The 21,186-nt window shown below is 47.7% G+C and overlaps 1 protein-coding gene across 10 annotated transcripts in view; it reads right to left on the minus strand.

Moving 5' to 3' along the window:
- The window catches only part of mpp2b (membrane protein, palmitoylated 2b (MAGUK p55 subfamily member 2)), a 721,652-nt gene that overhangs the window by 48,887 nt on the left and 651,579 nt on the right, over positions 1–21,186 (minus strand). For all 10 annotated transcript variants that reach the window (XM_038778705.1, XM_038778698.1, XM_038778704.1 and 7 more), the window contains one exon: positions 11,172–11,303. In XM_038778705.1, coding sequence (XP_038634633.1) covers positions 11,172–11,303 — 132 coding nt within the window. The remainder of the gene's footprint in view (positions 1–11,171; positions 11,304–21,186) is intronic.

Below are 21,186 nucleotides of genomic sequence, written 5' to 3' on the forward strand. Positions count from 1 at the left end.
GGGCTCGTAGTGTACCTCGTTAGAGGGAGCAGCGCCATTACCAGTGCCTTCAGGCTCGTGCCTCCACAGGACGCCATCTCCATCCGTTTCCATGCTGCCCCCTCCCCATCCATTACCCACTTACGTACCATCGAGACGTTAGCCGCCCAATAGTACCCAGAGAGGTTGGGCAGCGCCAGCCCCCCTCTATCCCTGCCCCGCTCCAAAAAGACCCTCCTTACCCTCGGAGTCCCGTGCGCCCAAACAAATCCCAGAATGCTGCTGTTCACCCTCCTAAAAAAGGCCCTCGGAATGAAAATGGGGAGGCACTGAAACAAAAACAAAAACCTCGGGAGCACCGTCATTTTAACAGACTGTACTCTACTCACCAACGACAACATGTCCCACCTTTTAAATTCCTCCTCCATCTGCTCCACCAACCTAGTCAAATTGAGCCTGTGCAGAGTCCCCCAGCTCCTAGCCACCTGAACCCCCAGGTACCTAAAACTCCTCACTGCCCTCTTTAGCGGGAGCCTACCGATCCCCTCCTCCTGATCTCCTGGGTGTACGACAAACAGATCACTCTTGCCCAGGTTCAATTTATATCCCGAGAAACTCCCGAACTCAGCAAGAATCTCCATCACCTCCGCCATTCCCCCCACTGGGTCTGCTACATACAGCAGCAAGTCGTCTGCATACAGCGACACTCGGTGCTCCTCCCCACCTCGCACTAAACCCCTCCACCTCCTCGACTCCCTGAGAGCCATAGCAAGAGGCTCAATTGCCAACGCAAAAAGCAACGTGGACAGGGGGCACCCCTGCCTCGTCCCACGGTGGAGCCTCAAGTACTCGGACCTCCTCCCATTTGTCGCTACACTCGCCATCGGGGCCTCATACAGCAACCTCACCCATTTAATAAACCCCACCCCAAACCCGAACCTCTCCAACACCTCCGACAAGTACCCCCACTCAACCCTGTCAAAGGCCTTCTCCGCATCCAATGCCACCACAATCTCCGCCTCTCCTTCTGCTGCCGGCATCATTATCACATTTAGCAGCCTTCGCACGTTAGTGTTCAGCTGCCTCCCCTTCACAAAACCCATCTGATCTTCATGTACCACCCCCGGCACCCAGTCCTCTATTCTAGTGGCCAAGATCTTCGCCAGCAAATTGGCGTCTACATTCAGCAGTGAAATCGGCCTGTATGATCCGCACTGCAAGGGGTCCTTATCACGCTTCAGGATCAGGGAGATTAGCGCCCGAGACATCGTCGGGGGCAGAACACCCACCTCCCATGCCTCGTTGAAGGTCCTAACCAACAGGGGGCCCAGCAGGTCCGCGTATTTCATATAAAATTCAACTGGGAACCCATCCGGTCCTGGCGCCTTCCCCGACTGCATGTGGCCAATCCCACTGACCAGCTCCTCCAACTCGATCGGCGCCCCCAGTCCCTCCACCTGCTCCTCCTGCACCCTTGGAAATCGGAGCCTGTCCAAAAAACTCTCCATTCCCCCTCCCACCGCCGGCAGCTCCGACCGGTACAGTTCCCTATAAAAGTCCCTAAAGACCTCATTGACCTCTGCCCCTTGCCGCACCACATTCCCATCTCTATCCTTCAATCCACCAATCTCCCTAGCTGCGTCCCGCTTACGAAGCTGATGCGCCAACATCCTGCTCGCCTTCTCTCCATACTCATAGACCGCTCCCTGCGCCTTCCTCCACTGTGTCTCCGCCTTTCTGGTGGTCAATAAATCAAACTTGGCCTGCAAGCCACGCCGCTCCCCCAGCAATCCCTCCTCCGGGGCCTCTGCGTACCTCCTATCCACACTCAACAGCTTCTCCACCAGTCTCTCCCTCTCCCTCCTCTCCCCCCTCTCCCTATGGGCTCGGATGGAGATCAGCTCCCCCCTAATCACTGCCTTCAGAGCCTCCCACACCATCCCCACCTGGACCTCCCCAGTATCATTGGCCTCGAGGTACCTCTTGATACATCCCCGAACCCTCCTACACACCTCCTCATCAGCCAACAACCCCACGTTCAGACGCCAAAGCGGGCGCTGGTCCCACACCTCCCCCATCTCCAGATTCACCCAATGCGGAGCATGGTCCGAAATCGCAATAGCCGAATACTCGGCCTCCTCCACCCTCGGGACCAGTCCCCTACTCAAAACAAAGAAATCAATGCGGGAATAAACCCTGTGCACATGGGAGAAAAAAGGGTACTCCCGAGCCCTCGGCCTCCCGAACCTCCAGGGATCCACTCCTCCCATCTGGTCCATAAACCCCCTCAACACCTTGGCCGCCGCCGGCCTCCTGCCTGTCCTTGAACTAGAACGATCCAGTAGGGGATCCAGCACCGTATTGAAGTCCCCCCCCATGATCAAGCCCCCCCACCTCCAGGCCAGGAATGCGGCCCAACATACGCCTCATGAAACCAGCATCATCCCAATTTGGGGCATACACATTAACCAACACCACCCTCTCCCCCTGCAGCTTACCGCTCACCATTACATATCTGCCGCCACTATCAGCCACCACCTCAGACGCCTCAAACGCCACCCTCTTCCCCACCAGGATCGCCACCCCCCGGTTCTTTGAGTCGAGCCCTGAGTGGAAAACCTGCCCCACCCACGCCTTCCTCAGACGGACCTGGTTCGCCACCTTCAGGTGGGTCTCCTGGAGCATGGCCACGTCCGCCTTCAGCCCCTTCAGATGCGAAAACACCCGGGCCCGCTTAACCGGCCCATTCAGCCCCCTCACGTTCCACGTAATCAGCCGGATCAGGGGGCACCCCGCCCCCCCTCCCCCGTCGACTAGCCATAGCCCATCGACTGCTCGGCCCCGGCCAGCACCCATTCGGCCCGTTTCCCACGGCGGTAGAACCTCACCCCGACCCGCACCAACTCCTCCCTGGCCAATCCAGCAGCAACCCGGTATCCCCTCCCAGGCTAGGAACCCTCCTAGCCGCGATTCTCCCTCCACTGTACTCCCGTGAGCCAGCAGACTTCTGCTGACCCCGGCAGCTCCCGCTGTAACTCCGACCCCTACCGATATGAGGTCCCCCCTCCTCCCCTGCATCAGCTCCTTGGCACCGCTTCAGCGCAGGAAACCTGGTCTAATAACCATGCCCCTCGCCACCAGCTCCACCCCCCTCGTCCCGCAGCGCGGGAAACCAGAGAAAAGCCCACGCTTTCACACTACCCCACCCCACCAACGCAGCTCCCAAACCGCACTCCCAACCCAACCACCAACTCCGTACAAACAAAGATACAGATCAACCACAAACCCCAGTACCCCCCTTAGAACACAAAACCATAACCCACATTGTCCGAAAGCGAGAGAAAAAACAGAAACAACCAGAATAACCCGCTACAGCATAAACAATGATACAGAAATAGAAAAACTCCCACAGCCCCAATCTCTAGTTCGAGTCCAACTTTTCAGCCTGCACAAAGGCCCACACTTCCTCCGGGGACTCAAAGTAGTGATGCCGGTCCTTGTAGGTGACTCACAGGCGCGCAGGCGGCAACATGCCGAACTTCACCTGCTTTCCGTGGAGCACCGCCTTCGTCCGGTTAAACCCGGCTCTCCGCTTGGCCACCTCCGCACTCCAGTCCTGGTAGACACGCACTACCGAATTCTCCCACTTACTACTCCTCACCTTCTTGGCCCATCGGAGAACACACTCCCGGTCACTGAACCGATGGAACCTCACCAGCACCGCCTGCGGGGGTTCATTCGCCTTAGGCCGTCTGGCCAGTACTCTGTGGGCCCCCTCCAGCTCCAGGGGCAGATGGAAGGATCCTGCCCCCACCAGTGAGTTCAGCATCACGGCCACATAGGCCGGCAGGTCCGACCCCTCCAGCCCCTCCTCGAGGCCCAGGATCCGCAGGTTCTTCCTCCGTGACCGAAGCTCCATCTCCTCGAACCGATCTTGCCACTTTTTATGAAGCGCCTCGTGTATCTCCACCTTCCCCACGAGGGCCGAAACCTCCTCCTCGCGCTCAGAGGCCTGCTGCTGCAACTCAAGTATCGCTGCACCCTGGGTTGTCTGGGTCTCCAGCAGCTTACTCGTCGTCACCTTCAGGGATTCCAACAACTCCCCTTTCAGCTCCGTGAAATAGCGCAGAAGGGCCGCCTGCTGCTCCTCAGCCCACTGCCTCCACTCCTCAGGGGCTCCACCGGCCGCCATTTTGTCCACCTTCCCCCGCTTTTCCAGGGGAGCTGCTGCCGTTTTTCTCCTCGCCCCACTCCGAGTCCGCACCATAAATCCCGGGGGGGTTTTGCTCCAGACCCCTTTATCCACCGGGAATTGTCGAATCAGCGCCATTTGGGGCCCTTAAAAGAGCCCACAAGTCCTTTTAAAGCGGGAGCTGCCGAACGTGCGGTTTAGCTCCGCATAGCCGCAACCGGAAGTCCGGTGGAATTTAAATTCAAGTAATAAATCCACAATTAAAAGCTGATGGAAAATGAAAGTTCATGGTGCAGGGTGCAACGTATTGGCATGGATAGGATATCGTCTAGCTAACAGGAAACAGATTGTCATAAATGGGTGTTTCTTGTTGTTGGGGTGTGCTGAGTGATATGCCACAGCGATTAGTGCCGGGGCGTCAAGTTTTTCAGTTTACATAAATGACATGGATGAAGTGACCAAAGGTGTTGTTGCTAAATTTGCTGATGACACAAATAGCAAAGAATATTGAAGCACAGAAACAGGCCCTTCAGCCTACCAAACCTGCACCTATCCTGATCCCTTATTTAGATCTACTACTTATTGCCCAAACGATCTGTATCCCTCCAATCCCCGCCCAAAATAGATCTTAAATGTTGCTATCGTGCCTCCCTCCACCACCTCCACTGACAACACATTCCAGGCACATTATACTGCATCTGTCATGCATGTGCCCACTCATTCAGCTTGTTCAAATCCCACTGAAACATCTCTGCATCCTCCTCACAGTTCACCTTTCCATATCGTCTACAAGTTACGAGATAATACATTTAACTCCCTCGTCTAAATCATCCATGTATAATGTGAACAGTTGGAGTCCAAGCACACATCCCTGCGGTCCCTCAGTAGTCACTGCCTGCCAAATGGAAAAAGACCCATTTATTCCAATTTTTGCTTCCTGTCTGCTAACCAGTTTTCTATCCATCACAAGACACTACCTACAATCCCATAAACTTTACCTTCATATAGTAATCTACTGTGTGAGACCTTGCTGAAAGCCTTCTGAAAGTCTTAAAATAAACCATATCAACAGTTTCTCCTGGATGAACTCGACTAGTTACATCTTCAACAAATTCCAGTAGTGTTGACAAGCATGATTTCCCGTTCCTGAATCCATGCTGGCTTTATCTGGTTATACAACTGCTTTTCAAATGCTGTGCTACAAAATCCTTGACAATGGACTATAGCAATGGCAACTTGCCCTTGACTATCCACTTTCAATAATGTTTCCTAGTCCATCACAGCCAACTCATGCCTCATACCATCATAGTTACCATTCCATCCGCCCTCACCTTGATTAAAAAATTGCACCATATTACAGTCACTGATCCCCAAGAATTCTCTCACAACTAGATTGCCAACTAATCCTTTCTCATTGCACAACACCCAGCCCAAGGTAACCTGTTCCCTTGATGGTTCCTCATTGCATTGGTCCAGAAAACCATCGGGTATGCATTCCAGAAATCCCTCCTCTATTGTACTGTAACTAAATTGACTACCGACATTAGACTCACTGGTCTACAGTTCCATTTTCTCTCTACCTCACTTTTTGAATAGCGGGGTTAAATTAGCTACCCTCCAATCTGTAGGAACCATTCCAGAATCCAAAGAATTTTGGAAAATGACTACCAATAGATCTACCATTTCTAAGGCCTTTTCCTCAAGCGCCTGGGATGAAGATTATTGGATCCTGGAGATTTAATCACCTTCAACCCCATTAATTTCCCCAAAACCATTTATCTACTAATACTAATCTCCTTCAGCTCCTCTAAAACTTGTGTTTCTCAGAACTTCCAATACATTATTCATGCCTTCCTTTGTGAAGACAGAAACAAAGTATGAATTTAGTTCCTCAGCCATTTCTTTGTTTCCTGTTATGAATTTCACTGCTTCTGACTGTAAGGGGCCTACATTCGTTTTTATCAATCTTTTTCTCTTTACATACCTATTGAAACTTTTACAGTCAGTTTTTATGTTCCCCACTAGCTTACTTTCATTATGTATTTTCCCTTTCTTAATCAATCCCTTGGTACGCCTTTGCTGAATTTTAAACTATTCCTAATCGTCAGGTCTATTGTTTATTTCTTGTTAATTTGTATGCCTCTTCTTCGAATCTAATAATATCCCTAATTTCCCTTCAAAGCCATAGTTTAGCCACAGTTCCAATTCTGCTCTTGCGCCAAATATGATTAAATAACTTTTGCCGTTTACCTATTCATTTTCTGAATGCCTGCCATTGCCTGTCCACTTTCAATAATGTTTCCCAATCCATCAAAGCCAACTCATGCCTCATACCATCACAGTTACCTTTATTGAAATTCAGGACCCTAGTCTCAGAAAGCTACCTCACTGTCCACCTTTTAAACATTTTTTTTCATTATTTTTTTAAATTTCCAATTAAGGGGCAATTTAGCATAGCCAGTCCACCTACCCTGCACATCTTTTGGGTTGTGGCGGTAAGACGTATGCAGACACGGGAAGAATGTGCAAATTTCACACGATCAGTGACCCGGGGCCGGGATTGAATCCGGGTCTTTGATGCTGTGTGGAGTCTCGTTCCTCTCGGTTTTAAATCTTTCAAATATAAAAATGTCAATGTCTACCCACTCCCAAACTCATCTTTCCATCTCTTTATATATTTGATTTGAAAATGAAGTCACTATTCTGGCATATACTTCTTTTAGCTCTTGTACTGTTCATATGACCATCCTTCAACTTATTGATTCATGGGATACACACAGCTTGTTCACAAAGGCCCCAAATGTCATCTAGGTGGCAACATCCAGGTTCTGTTTCTCTATTGCAGCAAGTTGCGAGCAAAATATTATGGAATTGAATGGGCAAAATCATGTCAAAATAACAGTGAGGGAGTGCACATCCCTCATTAACCTACTAGAGCAATACTTGGGCAAATGAAGGAAAGATGTGGCAAAATAGGTTAAGCCTGGGAAGTAACTAGATGAAATGAAGATAAAAAGACGCATTTTGTGCAAAAATCAGGGTTCTGCTAAAAGAAAAGGATCAAACACTAAAACTGGACATCAACAGTTGTTAATGCAATCTCAGTTAGGTTTGTCTGAACGCAAAATAAAAGGCCAGGCAGTAAATAGGAAAACCATTTACAAAAATGACACTTTCTCTAACCCAAAATGGAACAGCAAGATAGTGGGGTAATTGAAATCGAATGGAATAAGGAAAATAGTCAAGGTTTCAGTTAAACGGAAAACAACTTCAATTGTTTCAATAAAAATATTCCAGGTAAATGTGAAGAGTAAAAGTGGAATTGGCTGCTCATGGTTAGCGTGATCTGCAAATTTGAATTATAATGCGATAAGACGAATAATCTTTCCTCATTCCACATTATATTTAATAATTTCTCATGATGCCATTTTGCTATGTTAAAAGTGTTACCTCCTGCTGATGTATTTCAAATAAAATCCAACAGGTAACAACTGTAAATCAGTATTGAGAAATAGTACTTCACATCTGACAATCTCTGTTTATGGTGAGATTTATCCATTAATCGCTCCAATGCGTTTGACACATTTTTTTCAATTGCCAGACAGTACCCAACTAACAAAAACCAAGCAATGCCATACACTGTACATCACCGAGAATGTCAATGAATGTACAGTTTACACCTTAAGATCTTTATGGGTTCTGTGTTCATGACATTACAAAAGATTTTTGGCGGGGGTTTTTCCTATAGTTTTCTTGTTCCAGATATGGTCAAAGCAACAGACCGTGTTGTACTTCCCATTGAGGCCCCTTATCAAACGCGAGTTGCGTTTTATAGCCTTGCGTTTCTTGGCGCTGTGAGCGTCGGGAAATATGCGGGTAAATGCTTTCACTATGGGACTTTGTCCCCATTTAGTTAAATCGCGAGGGTAGATTTTAAGGGTAGATTCGCCTCTTGTCCTAAATTATAAAGGTGTGACTCAGTCAGTAGCACTCTTGCCTCAAGAGTCAGAGGTTGCTGGGTCAGCCTTAACTCCAGAGACTTGAGCATGTAATCTAGGCTGACAGGGAGTGCTGGGCTGTGAAAGGTGCTCTCTTACCCATCTTAAAGCAGAAAAGAGAGATAAGTAACCAGTGCGGTAAAGAGAGGAAATTCCAGAGCTTAGGACCCCTGAGGACTCGGGGAAGAATTGGAAGAGAATATGCCGGAGGGTTGTGCACTGGAGGAGATTACAGGGATAGGGAAGGACATGGCTTTGGAGGGATTTCAATACAAGGATGATTAATTTTAAAATTAGGAATTTGGTTAACTGGGAACCAATGCAGGTCAGAAAGGATTGAAAACGAGTGTATTAGGACACATCGACAGGATTTTCAATGATCTCATGGTTTAGGGAATGTAGCATGTGGGGGACAGCCAGCAAGGACAACATTAGAACAGTCAAGTCTAGAGAGAACAAAGGCATACATGAGAGTTTCAGCAACAGATAAGGTGAGGTAGGGTTGGAATCTGTCAATATCTAGGGAGGTAGAAAAGGGTACTCCTAGTGATGGATGAAAATGTGATTTGGACCTCATCATGCAGTTAAATACAACACCAGGTTTGTGAATGGATAACTGCCAGGGAGAGGGGTGTTGGTAGCTGGGGCATGAGGCTTGAGCTGATTCTCTGACTATGACTGGATAGTTAGGAATGGAGCAAGGCATGCCCAGTGGATCATCAAAGAAAGGAATTGGAAAAGGGTGCTGTGGCCATCCATGCCATAGGCCGCAGACAGGTCGAGAAAGGATAGCTTGCCATTGTACCTGACGTACAACATACCATCTGTGAACTTGATAAGGGCAGTTGCAGCAGGGGTGGACACCTGATTGGATAGATTCAAACTGTACTTCTGCGAAAGATAGGCGCAGATTTAGCAGGTGACGGGAACGTTCGAAGACTTCAGGGAGGAGAGGGAGTTGGAGATGGCACGGTAGTGGGCAAAGACAGAAATGGTCAAAGGTTGTTTCTTTGGCAAGTGAGGTGATAACAGGAGATTTTAAGGAAAGCAACAACAGTTTAAACAAAACTAATGGTCGATTGGACCATCCACTCTACAAGAGGTTGATGTGTCTTTTAGATGAATATTTCCAATGTGTTAACGTGATGAGCACTATACGACACAACATAAAACAGGGAGTTTGTTAACACATATATTAATAGTGCCATTAATTGATATATTCATCTCTTGTCCTAGATTGTAAGATCAGATTCAGCTCAATTGGTAGATCCCTTGCCCCTGTGTCAGGTAACAGTAGGTCAAGCCCATATCAGACATTGGTAAGTATAATCTAAGATGACAGAGTGAGCGTTACGCTGTAAGAGATGCTATCTTTTAGATGAAACTGATGCCCTCCTGCCATTTCAGGAGGATGCAAAAAAATTCAACAACACAATTCTGGCCAAGATTAATTCCTCAACCAACGTCATCTAAATTGCTCGCTGTGAGGGCTTGCAGCGGACGAATTGGCCAATGTGTTTCCCAACATAATCAAAATGACTAAACTTCAAATGTATTTCTGTTGTTATTGAAGCAATTTGGGTTTTGGGTGTTACCAAAACTATCCTCAAAGTTGCTCTGCCGGTTCGGTCATTTTTAAACCTGCTGAATTAAATTGCAGCTTTTTTTTCCATCTTCGACCTCAATTGCTTGATATTAACCCTAATTATAACCTCAGGTTTTGTTTCTCATTCAGTACCTAAGTATTTTCCACACCTGAGTATTAAAACACGAGACTTGAAGTAAATAAATGCAACATCTACTAAAACGCAAATTCATTTATGGTATTTGTGTCTCTGGCTAGATCAGCATTTATTGCCCATCCCTGTTGCCCTTCAGAAGGTGGTGGTGAGCTGCCCTCTTGAGCTCCAGCAGTCAATGCGGTGTAGGTACACCCACAATGCTGTTAGGGAGGGAATTCCTGGATTTTGACCCAGCAACAGCGAAGGAACGGCCGATGTATTTCCAAGTCAGGGTGGTGAGTGACTTGGAGGAGAACCTCCAGTGTTCCCAAATACCTGCTGCCCTTGTAGATGGTAGTGGTCGTGGGTTGGAAGGTGCTGCCTAGGAACCTTGGTGAGCTCCTGATTATTAATCAGTGACTAGATGGAGTAACAGACAAACATCAGACAACAGCTTACATTTACCTGACACTTAATACAAAAAGCAAGACACGTGCTTTGTAGACAGATGGAAAGCTGACTTTCTGGGCACACATAAATTATTGCTGTCATGATGTCCCACATCTGCATGAATATTCATTCAAAATGAATCCTGACCTCTTTTGGAGAAATTCAAACTTGTGGCAAAAAAGCTATAACGGCTCTCTTTTGCTCAGAAAAGCTGCAATAACATCTGCTGGGCATTAAATTTTAATGTCAAAACACCATGTAACTCCCCACTTGAACGCTGGTGGACTGGTGTTTTCTTCCTTTCCTGTGATGGAAGGTGAAAAACAAAAGCTGGTTTCAACGTTCCTATTGTGATGTATTTAAGATACAGGTCAACAAGTCTGAAGCAACAGCGTGTTGCTGCAAAGCTGAAGAATAACAAAGTTGTCAAACAGGAACATTAAAATGGCTCTAAATATAATAAGCAAGAAAAATCTGTTTGGAGGATCAATGCTTTTTGAGCAAGATTCGACCCATCTAGAAGAGTTTGTTCCAGTAACACAGCAGGGTAGTGAACGCAGTGACTGTGCTTACTGTAGTGAAAGGTCCAACACATATAGGGTTAATATATGACCAATGCAGTACCACCTACAAGGTGATGTAAGTGAACACATGACCCTCACCAAGAGTTAGTCTAGTGTTGGACAGAACAGTGCACACAAGCAAGCATGGAGACAGCTCCTAGCGTGAACCATCTCCTGCAGTTTATAAATACATACAGCTAACCTATTTAAGACTATGAAACCCATCATTAAGACTGACCAAAGAGTATCCAACAGCCAAAGCACTTACCTGCCACCAGTTAAGGTCCTCTTGATTCACGATCTGTAATATATCGCCACTAGTAAACTTCAAGCCAGCTTCTTTGCATGGGATCAGGTTATCATTAATAGGTTCATACTCAAAATGGCACTTCACAAACACCTGCAGGATTTAAAAATGTGTCACAAAGTTACTTTTACTCCAATAACGGACTCCTGAACAAGTGTGTCAAATGTATGGCGTTACAGCAACAACTTATATAGTCCCTTTGACATAGTTGTTATTAAGAGTCGAAACCAAACAAATTTTAACACTAAGCCACATAATAATCTATTGGGGCAGGTGACCAAAAGCTTTGTTGAAAAGGTAGATTTTAAGGAGTAACAAAGGGAGATGGAGCATTTGAGAGATGGAGAGATTTACCAGCCAAAGTCACACCAGGAGTGCGCGAGAAGCCAGAGTAGAAAAAAAGTCGGGTTGTTGTAGGGCTAGAGGCATTCATAAAGACAAAGGGGAGCGATACCTTGGAGTGACCTGAATACAAGCATAGCAACTTTAAAATTGAAGGTAAGAAGTCACGGTGGATCAGCGAACACAGGGATGATAGGTGAACATGACTTGGTGTGAGATATGATACAGGCACCAGACTTCTATTTGAGTTGAAGTCAAGATGCTGGTCAGGACAACAGCAGGGTCTGCAAGTAACAACAGCATTGTTGAGGGTTACAGCAGCTGAGGATGAGGCAGAGACTGGTGATAATACAGCTTTGAAGTAGAATGATGGAGAGGATGTGGGGTCAGATTAGCTCATGATCAGACAGGACACTAAGGTTGCAAACAGTCTGCTGTTGCCTGAAACAGTAGCCAGAGTGGGGGATGTGATCAGTGTCAGGAAAGAACAGTGACTTCCATATCTTCTGAATACTATTTTTTTTTTTGACTTTGAACTATACCACCATTCTTTCACTGCCATTGGACCAAAATCCTGGGATTTCCTCTCTAACAGCACAGTGGATGTACCTACACCATACAGACGCCAGCAGTTCAAGAAGGCAGCTCACCACCAACTTCAAGAGGGCAATTAAGGATGGACAATAAATGCTGGCCTATTCAGAGAAGCCCACATCCAGTAAACGAATGACTAAAACAGATTATTAAAAAATTGGAGGCAATTTGTGCTCATTGAATAATGCAGATGATGTAAGCAGCAGGGCAAGGTGGCGAGATAGAGCTGAGTGCCAGGAGCGTACACGTGGAGCCCGGCATTGTGTTTTGGATGATGTTGCTGAGGGCTGGCATGTAGATGAGAAGTGGGAGGAAACCAAGAATAAATCCTAAGTGCAACTCAGGGGTAATGGTGTGGGGGTGGATAGAGGAAACATTGCATGGGAGTACCTAGCTGCGACTGGAGAGGGCACCCTAACCCATCCCACTGAACAACTGAGCAGAGACATTGGAGGAGGATGTTGTGACCAACTGTGTCAAGAGCTGCAGACTGGTTGAGAAGGAGGGATAGTCTATCTCGATCAATTACATAGGATATTATTTGTGACATTGTTCAGAGTTATTTCAGTGTTGGGGCAAGGGCAGAAACATGATTGGGACGGTATTACAATCGCACAAAAAGGTTTAGTGCAGATTGGTCTATTCCAAAAGCAAACACAAGCCGTAACATTTTTCACTTTACAATATACAAAACACTCATTTAACTTTATACAATTCTCATGATAAACAAACAACCCACCATCCCATACTGTGTGCCCCGTTATATTTTTTGCAAAAACAACCACCCCCTCCCACACCCTCCCCCACTTTGCTGACGAATACCAATTCTTGAAGAAGGAGATAAACAGCCTCAAGTTCGAATAAAACACCACCTCCAGCTCCCTAACGGCATACTTAATTTTCTCCAGAGGTAAACATTTCAAAAAAAATCTTACGTTGTTGCCCTCGGCAGCTCATAGAATTGGAATCATAGAATTTACAGTGCAACAATCGGCCCATCCAGTCTGTACCTTCCCTTGGAAAGAGCACCCTATCCAAGCCCATGCCTCCACCCTATCCCCGTAACCCAGTAACCCCACCTAACCTTTTGGTCACAAGGGCAATTTAGCATGACCAATTCACCTAACCTGCACAACGTTGGACTGTGGGAGGAAACCCACACAGACACAGGGAGAACACGCAGACTCCGCACAGACAGTCACCCGAAGCCGGAATTGAACCCGCAACCCTGGAGCTGTGAGGCAGCAGTGCTGCCCACTGTGCCACCGTGCCGTCCTGGAGCTGGAGCTCTGGAGCCTGCCACCCGAGCAAAATTCTCCTCCAGCTATCAAGGAGGCAAAGGCCAATGCATCAGCTTTTCTCCCCTCCTGCACTCCTGGCTACTCTGATACCCCCAATATTGCCACCCACAGGCCCGGCACCACCCTTACTCGTAAAATCTGAAAATGAAATGAAAATGAAATGAAATGAGAATGAAAATCGCTTATTGTCACAAGTAGGCTTCAAATGAAGTTACTGTGAAAAGCCCCTAGTCGCCACATTCCGGCGCCTGCTCGGGGAGGCTGGTACGGGAATTGAACCGTGCTGCTGGGCTGCCTTGGTCTGCTTTAAAAGCCAGCTATTTAGCCCACTGTGCGAAATCAGCCCCTAAATCTCCGACATTTTCTAGAGAAACGACTCCGCGAATTTCCCCAATTTCGGACATGAATACTTCTGGCTGCACAGAGGCACGAGGCAGGGATGATCTTTATCCCCGCTACTGTTCACCCTGGCAATTGAGCCACTGGTGATTGAGAAGCGACTGCTCTCAGAGTGGCGAAGGGGTGGAGAGGTATCCAAAGGGGAGACAAAGAGCACAGAGTCTCACTCTATGGGGATGACCTGCTCCTCTCCATCTCAAACCCCTTGGCCAACATGGAAGGAATAATGAAACCCCTGAAGGAGTTCAGCACCTTTTCAGGTTGATGCGACCATCAATCCACATGAGACGCAGAGTTGAAGTGAACAGTGGTTTTAATCATCTAGAACCGTGCCTCCCTGCGACTGTTCTGCACTGAGAGCCGCCTGCAGGGCAGCAGCTCTATATACCTCCCCCGAGGGGAAAGAGCCCTTCTTGAACTGCTGTCATCTGTATGGTGTAGGTACATCCGCTGTGCTGTTAGAGAGGAAATCCCAGGATTTTGGTCCAATGGCAGTGAAAGAATGGTGGTATAGTTCAAAGTCAAAAAAAAATAGTATTCGGAAGATATGGAAGTCACTGGCTGTTTTAGATCCCTTGTCCTTGCTGTCGTCATATGCGCTCTGCCAGCGTTCTGCCCTCCCCCCTTTCCAGATTCCCCCCTCCCCCCCACTACCCCCCTGACCCCTGCCTGCCCCTCTTGTCTCCTCTTCCTCATGCTGCTGTGGACCTCCCCCCATATCCTCTCCCCCTCCATGTTTCCCCCCACTTCTTTGCCCCTGCCTAGAGCTTTACCATCCACTTCTGCCAGGCACTCCCTCCCTGTCGGAAGCTGTGCCACGCCATCCCCCCCCCCCCCTCCCCCCCATGCTACCTGTGCTCACCTGCTTACCCCCGCCCCGGTAACAATCTTTATCTCCCCCTGCCCGTTGCTTTTCTCCAACCCCCATTTCCTATTTTGTTTCTGCATCTTTCTGCCCTCTCCCCTCCTTCCTGGGACTTGCATTGGTTTGAAAGCGAAGCAACTTTATCCGGTGCGATTGGTCAATAAAGTTCATTCTTATTGTTGTTGCTGCTGCTTTCCCAGTCCATGCCTACACACCAGCCCATCTGCTTCAGCCGGTGCAGTAAAGTAATGCTCCTTGCCCTGGAAGGTTACCCAAAGCTTGGCCGGGTACAGCATCCCGAACCGCAACTTTTTTTTGAACAGGGCTGTTGTTGCGTTATACGTAGAGTGAGTGCCCTCCCCATGGGCACGACCGCGTGAGCCTTGCCCAGTTCAGGATCCGCTCTCTATCTTGGAACCGGTGTAGCTTGCCAATGATGGCTCATGGTTGCTCCCCTGATTTTGTCCTCGCTCGGAGTGACCTGTGGGCCCTGTCCACGTCTTTGAGGATTTGAGTACAGGAGAAGAGACAGGCCCTTGGCGAGGCCACACCTTGAGTATTGTGTGCAGTTTTGGCTTCCTAGTTTGAGGAAGGACACTCTTGCTATTGAGGGTGTCCAGCGAAGCTTCACCGGACTCATTCCGGGGATGGCAGGACTAACATCTGTTAGAAAAACTGGATCGACTGGGCTTGTTCTCACTTGAGTTTAGAAGAATGAGAGGGGATCTCATAGAAACATCTCAAGTCCTGATGGGACTGGACAGGCTAGTTGCAGGAAGAGTGTTCCCGATGTTGGGGACATCCTGAACGAGGGGTCACAGCCTAAGAATAAGGGGTAAACCATTCAGGACTGAGATGAGGAAGTATTTCTTCTCAAGAGAGTTATGAACTTGTGGAATTCTCTACTGCAGAAAACTTTTGGGGCCAGTTCGTTGGATGTCTTCAAGAGGGAGCTGGGCGTGGCCCTCGTAGCTAAATGGAACAAGGGGTATGGAGAGAAAGCATGAGTGAGATACTGAATTTTCATGATCAGCCATGATCATATTGTGGTGAAGGATTGTAGCGCCGGATGGCCTACTCCTGCACCTATTTTCTGTGTTTCTATGTTTCTGGGTCTTGGGGAAGATATTCCACCCTCCGTCCCCCAACCAGCTTGTCCAGAATCCGAGTCACATACTTGGTGGAGTTTCTGCCCTCAATTCCATCCGGCAGGCCCACAGTGCGGAGGTGCTGGCGGTGTGATCAGTTTTCCTCGCCCTCCACTTTTGCCTTGAGCATTGCCTCAGTCGCCAGCAAGCTCGTCACCTCCGTTTCGAATGAGGTGATTTGGTCCCCTTGGTCGGTAGCCGCCTTTTCGAGCTCCTGACGCTTCTTGTGCCTTCAATCACCACGCCGTTTCTATCCAGCGCCTCCTTTAGGGGGCCAGGGCTTCTGCGACTGCCGCTTTCACCGTCACCAACATTTCCAACTTGGTCGTGTCCCTGTGCTTGAGGAGCTCCAGTGTTAGGAACTCCATCCACTGAATTATTGGCAGGTAGCTCTCTCTCTCTCTCTCTTTCTCTGTCTCTCTCTCTCTCTCTGTCTGTCTGTTTGTCTCTCTCTCTCTTTTTCTTTCTCTGTCTCTCTTTCTCTGTCTGTTTCTCTTTTTTTCTCTTTCTCTGTCTGTTTGTCTGATTCTCTCTCCCTTTCACTTTCTCTCTTTGTCTCTCTTTTTCTCTTTCTCTGTCTGTCTATCTCTCTCTCGCTCTTTCACTTTCTCTCTTTCTCCGTCTGTCTGTCTGACTCTCTCTTTTTCTCTTTCTCTGTCTATGTATGTCTGTCTGTCTCTCTTTCTCTGTCTCTCTCTTTGTCTCTGTCTGTCTGTCTCTCCCTCTCTCTCTCTTTCTCTGTCTCCGTCTGTCTCTTTCTCTCCGTCGCTTTCTCCATCTGTCTGTTTGTCTCCGTCTCACTCGCCCTCTACCACCCTCTGCTGGATGTTCTTTGACACTGCGTCCTCTGCGATGCCCTTCTCAGTTTTGGTGAGCGAGCCGACTTCTCCCAAAATCCTCTCAGTCACTTCTCAGTTCCAAACTCAACGAGACTACCACCATCGGACTTGCAGAGAACCCGGCTGATGAGAACGGAAGAGAAGGGTCAAACATGACCCTGTACAGGAAGCTGCCTCCATCCGCCCCCAAACCGACCCTTCCTCCATGATCCAGTTCCGAATCTTCTCGATATTTGCTGCCCAGTAGTAGTTCATCAAATTCGGCAACGCCAACCTCCCTGACCGCCTATTTCTTTACAAAAATGTTCTCCGAACTCAAGGCATCATGCCTGCCCACACAAAGGTCAAAATCAGCTTACTCATCCTCCCAAAGAAGGATTTAGGTAAAAAGATTGGGTGACTCTGAAAAATAAATAAAAAGTTTGGGAGTGCCGCCATTTTCGCTGTTTGAACCCACCCTTCTGACGATAGCGGAAGAGCATGCCACCTCTTCAAATCTCGTTGGCCAAATTCAACAATGGAACAATGCACATTTGTGGGTCACCTGAATTCCCGGATACCTGAAGTTCGCCGTAGCCAGCCGGAATGACACTTTCTCCAAATCTCCTCCCATTCCCTGAGGGCTCACTGGAAACACTTCTCTCTTCCCCACATTAAGTCTATACCCCGAAAACGAGCCAAACTTACTCAACACCTCTATAATCCCTCACTGGAGAGAGGATTTGTTATGTACTGTAGCAAGTCGCCCGCGTACAGGGACACTCGGTGCTGCATACCTCCCCTCAAGGCAAAACGTAACCGAGAAAGTTGACACCGCTGCCAGTTCCCCTAAACAATTGAAAGTACCCCGAGCTTAATGCATTCAGAGAATTTACAATGCAGAAGAAGGCCATTCAGCCGAATCGAGACTGCACCGGCCCTTAGAGCACCTTTAGGGCAGTACGGTAGCACAAGTAAACAGCACTGTGGCTTCACAGCGCCAGGATCCCAGGTTCGATTCCCCGCTGGGTCACCGTCTGTGCAGAGTCTGCATGTTCTCCCCGTATCTGCGTGGGTTTCCTCTGGGTGCTCCGGTTTCCTCCCACAGTCCAAAGATGAGCAGGTTAGGTGGATTGGCCATGCTAAATTGCCCCTAGTGTCCAAAAAGGTTATGAGGGGTTGTTGGGTTACGGGGATAGGGTGGAAGTGAGGGCTTAAGTGGGTTGGTGCAGACTCGATGGGCCGAATGGCCTCCTTCGGCACTGTATGTTCTCTGTTCTACCCTACTTAAGCCCACACCTCCACCCTATCCCTGTATCCCAACCTAACCTAACCTTTATGGACGCTCAGGGCAATTAAGCATGGCCAATCCACCTAACCTGCACATCTTTGGACTCTGGGAGGAAACCGGAGCACCCAGAGGAAACCCATGCAGACAAGGGGAGAATGTGCAGACCCCACACAGACAGTGACCCAAGCCAGGAATCGAACCTGGGACCCTGGAGCTGAGAAGCAACCGCGCTAACCACTGTGCTACCGTGCAGCCCATTGGTACGGAAGCCCACAGTGGGGGCCGTATACAGCAATCTGATCCAAGAAATTAATCTGGGTCCTACCTCGAACTGTCCCAGTACCTCAAAGACATATTCCCATTCTACCTGATCGAACGCTTTCTCTGCATCCATGGAGATTATTAATACCTTAGACAATAATTTTGCATCGGCATTCAATAGAGATATGGGCCAATGAGACCCACACTCCTGTGGATCCTTATCCTTTTTCATGATCAGAGAGATGGAAGCCGCTACCAGTGTGGTCAGCAACTCTCCCTGGGATAACAAATTATTAAACAGTGGAATACTCTCCACTTGCCTGGATGAGTGAAGCTCCGACAACACTTAAGTAGCTCAACACCATGTGGTAAATTCATACTATATTGGAATTCACACTGTATTGCATTGCATTGTATTATGTCCTTATGGGCTCTGTATGTGAGCCGTTGTGCGGCTCTGCCCATAGGGGGAGATGAGGAGCTTGTACAGGGCTCCACCCTTGGCTCCACCCATGGCCCCTCCCACTACCGGAAGTATAAAGTGCTGCAGCCGTAAGCCTGCTCTCAGTTCCTCTGGTCGCAGGCAGGCTCAGTTGTAAGACTATTAAAACCCCAGTTTACTTCCAATCGTGTCTCTAGTCAATTGATGGTCACATCACACCATCCAAGACATTGATTGCCCCCCTTTTCCAAAAACATTCAAACTCTCCACCACTGATGAACATTGGCAGCCATGTGTGCCATCTGCAAGATGCACTGCAGGAACTCACCAAGGTTCCTGAGATAACAGGTTTTTTCAAAGTGGGGATCACGACCCTTAGATGGGTCACGGCGAGCGGGTGCAAACAGGGCAGCGGCGCACTCTGAAATGACCATAAGTATCCCAACTACTGGGTAAAATCAGCAGGGTGGCAAATAGAAAAAGCGCCATGAAAATGGCTGTTGTCGGGAAGATACGAGAGAATGGATTGCCCAGAAGTGAGAAGCAGATTGAACTTGCCGGCTGGCAGACTGATTTTTAGCTGTCATTTAGAACTGTCACACAGACAAGACTGAAGCTGAGTAAAGGGACATCATCACCAATCAATCCAATTCTTCGCTCAACTGAACTGAAGACTTTCAATCACCTAACCTTAAATTGAGTAGCTTTTCAGGATCATCCACCAAGAGACTCAGTCCCCATTTCTGTAGAGAAGCAAGCACAGGCCCCCACCCTGCAAGCACTCCACATATACACTCTCTCTCTCTCTCTCTCAAAGAACAAAGAACAATACAGCACAGGAACAGTCCCTTCAGCCCTCCAAGACTGTACCGGTCATGATACCAACCTTTGCCAAAACCCTCAGCACTTCCTTGTGCCGTATCCCTCTATACCAATCCTATCCATGTGTTTGGCAAGATGCCTTTTGAACACCGTTAAGGTATCTGCTTCCACAACCTCCTTGGCAACACGTTCCAGGCACCCTCTCTCTCTACCAGATTTGGATTTGCATATTATCACGTGTACCGAGGTACAATAAAAAGAATATTTCTGCGAGCTGCTCAAACAGATCATTTAGTACACGAAAAGAAGATAACATAGAAAGAAAATACATAATAGGGCAATACAAGCTCCGCAATGTAAATACATAGACACCGGCATTGGGTGAAGCATACAGGAGTGTAATATTAATCAGGTCAGTCCATAAGAGGGTTGTTTAGGACTCTGGTAACAGTGGGGAAGAAGCTGTTACACTATTGAAGGATAGAGCACTGAGAAGTTGCCAAAAAGGATTTAGAAGCATGTTACCAGAATAAGGAGGTTGGAACTATTATGAGTGACTGACCAGGGACGTGTAAACGGTTAATATCAGGAGCATCTGATACATATGTAACTGATGCAGTGCCACATGACTAAGAGACTGCCATTTGGTAGGTGTGATGATATGCATAAAGTAATTCTGTATATATTATACACAACCTTTGACTACCAGGTGGCAGTGTAAATCTACCACGTAACTCTGTGTCTGAGGGGATTGGGAGTAAGTTGTGTTGGTGGATTGACACTTTTTGCAGTAGCTCAATAATAGTTAGGTAGTGTTAGTAGTTTGTTATTTATTTATTCCAGTTATCTTTACTGCACAGTTGTTTTGTAATAAATTATTTAAACTAGATGTTCTGTAGCGCACCATTCATCTCGGCCAGTCTACAGAAAATGACATGGTTCCAGGTTTGACGACTGATTACGAAAAAGAAGATTATGCAAATATCTGACCAATGAAAGATAACTTTGAAGAAGAAGAAAGAAAATGCAATTTTTCTACTAACCTTGCAAGCTATTGGCAACTGGTGCTCAATGCACGGTAAAATGTTGAAGCCCAGGATGGAAGGCATCAAGGCACCTCAACAGCTTCGGATTACCGGTAACGTAGATGAGACTTGGCGGAGGTTTAAGCAGCAGTTCAAACTCTATGTTGGAACCCTTGGTCTGCAGGCACAGCCTGACGAGCAGTGTATCGCGTTGCTGCTCACTGTAGCAGATCCCCAAGCAATTGGAATTTTGAACACGTTTGTCTTTGAAAGCGAGGTAGATAGCAAGAACTTCAATGAAGTTCTCAAGCAATTTGATCAGCATTGCTCTCCTAAAAAAAAAGAAACCTTCGAGCGCTGCATATTTCATACACACATCCAAAACGCAGGCGAGGCATTTGATAGTTTTCTCACTGACTTGCGGTTGAAGGCGCAGTCATGTAATTTTAGTACCCTCCAGTCGTCAATGCGATCAGATCATGTTCGGGATCTCCAACGATTAGGTACGTTAGAGACTTGTTAGAAAAACAGAGCCCCAACTTGAAAATGCTATCCAAATATGTTACGCTAGTGATCTTGCAGCAAAACAGATCAACACATTGACTCTTCGGCATTTTGGCGTGAAGGTAGAGGAGGCGGCTGACGCCATTAGTGTGGTAACGGACTTG

This window comes from Scyliorhinus canicula, chromosome 19 (assembly GCF_902713615.1).
Source record: "Scyliorhinus canicula chromosome 19, sScyCan1.1, whole genome shotgun sequence".
Taxonomy (NCBI): domain Eukaryota; kingdom Metazoa; phylum Chordata; class Chondrichthyes; order Carcharhiniformes; family Scyliorhinidae; genus Scyliorhinus; species Scyliorhinus canicula.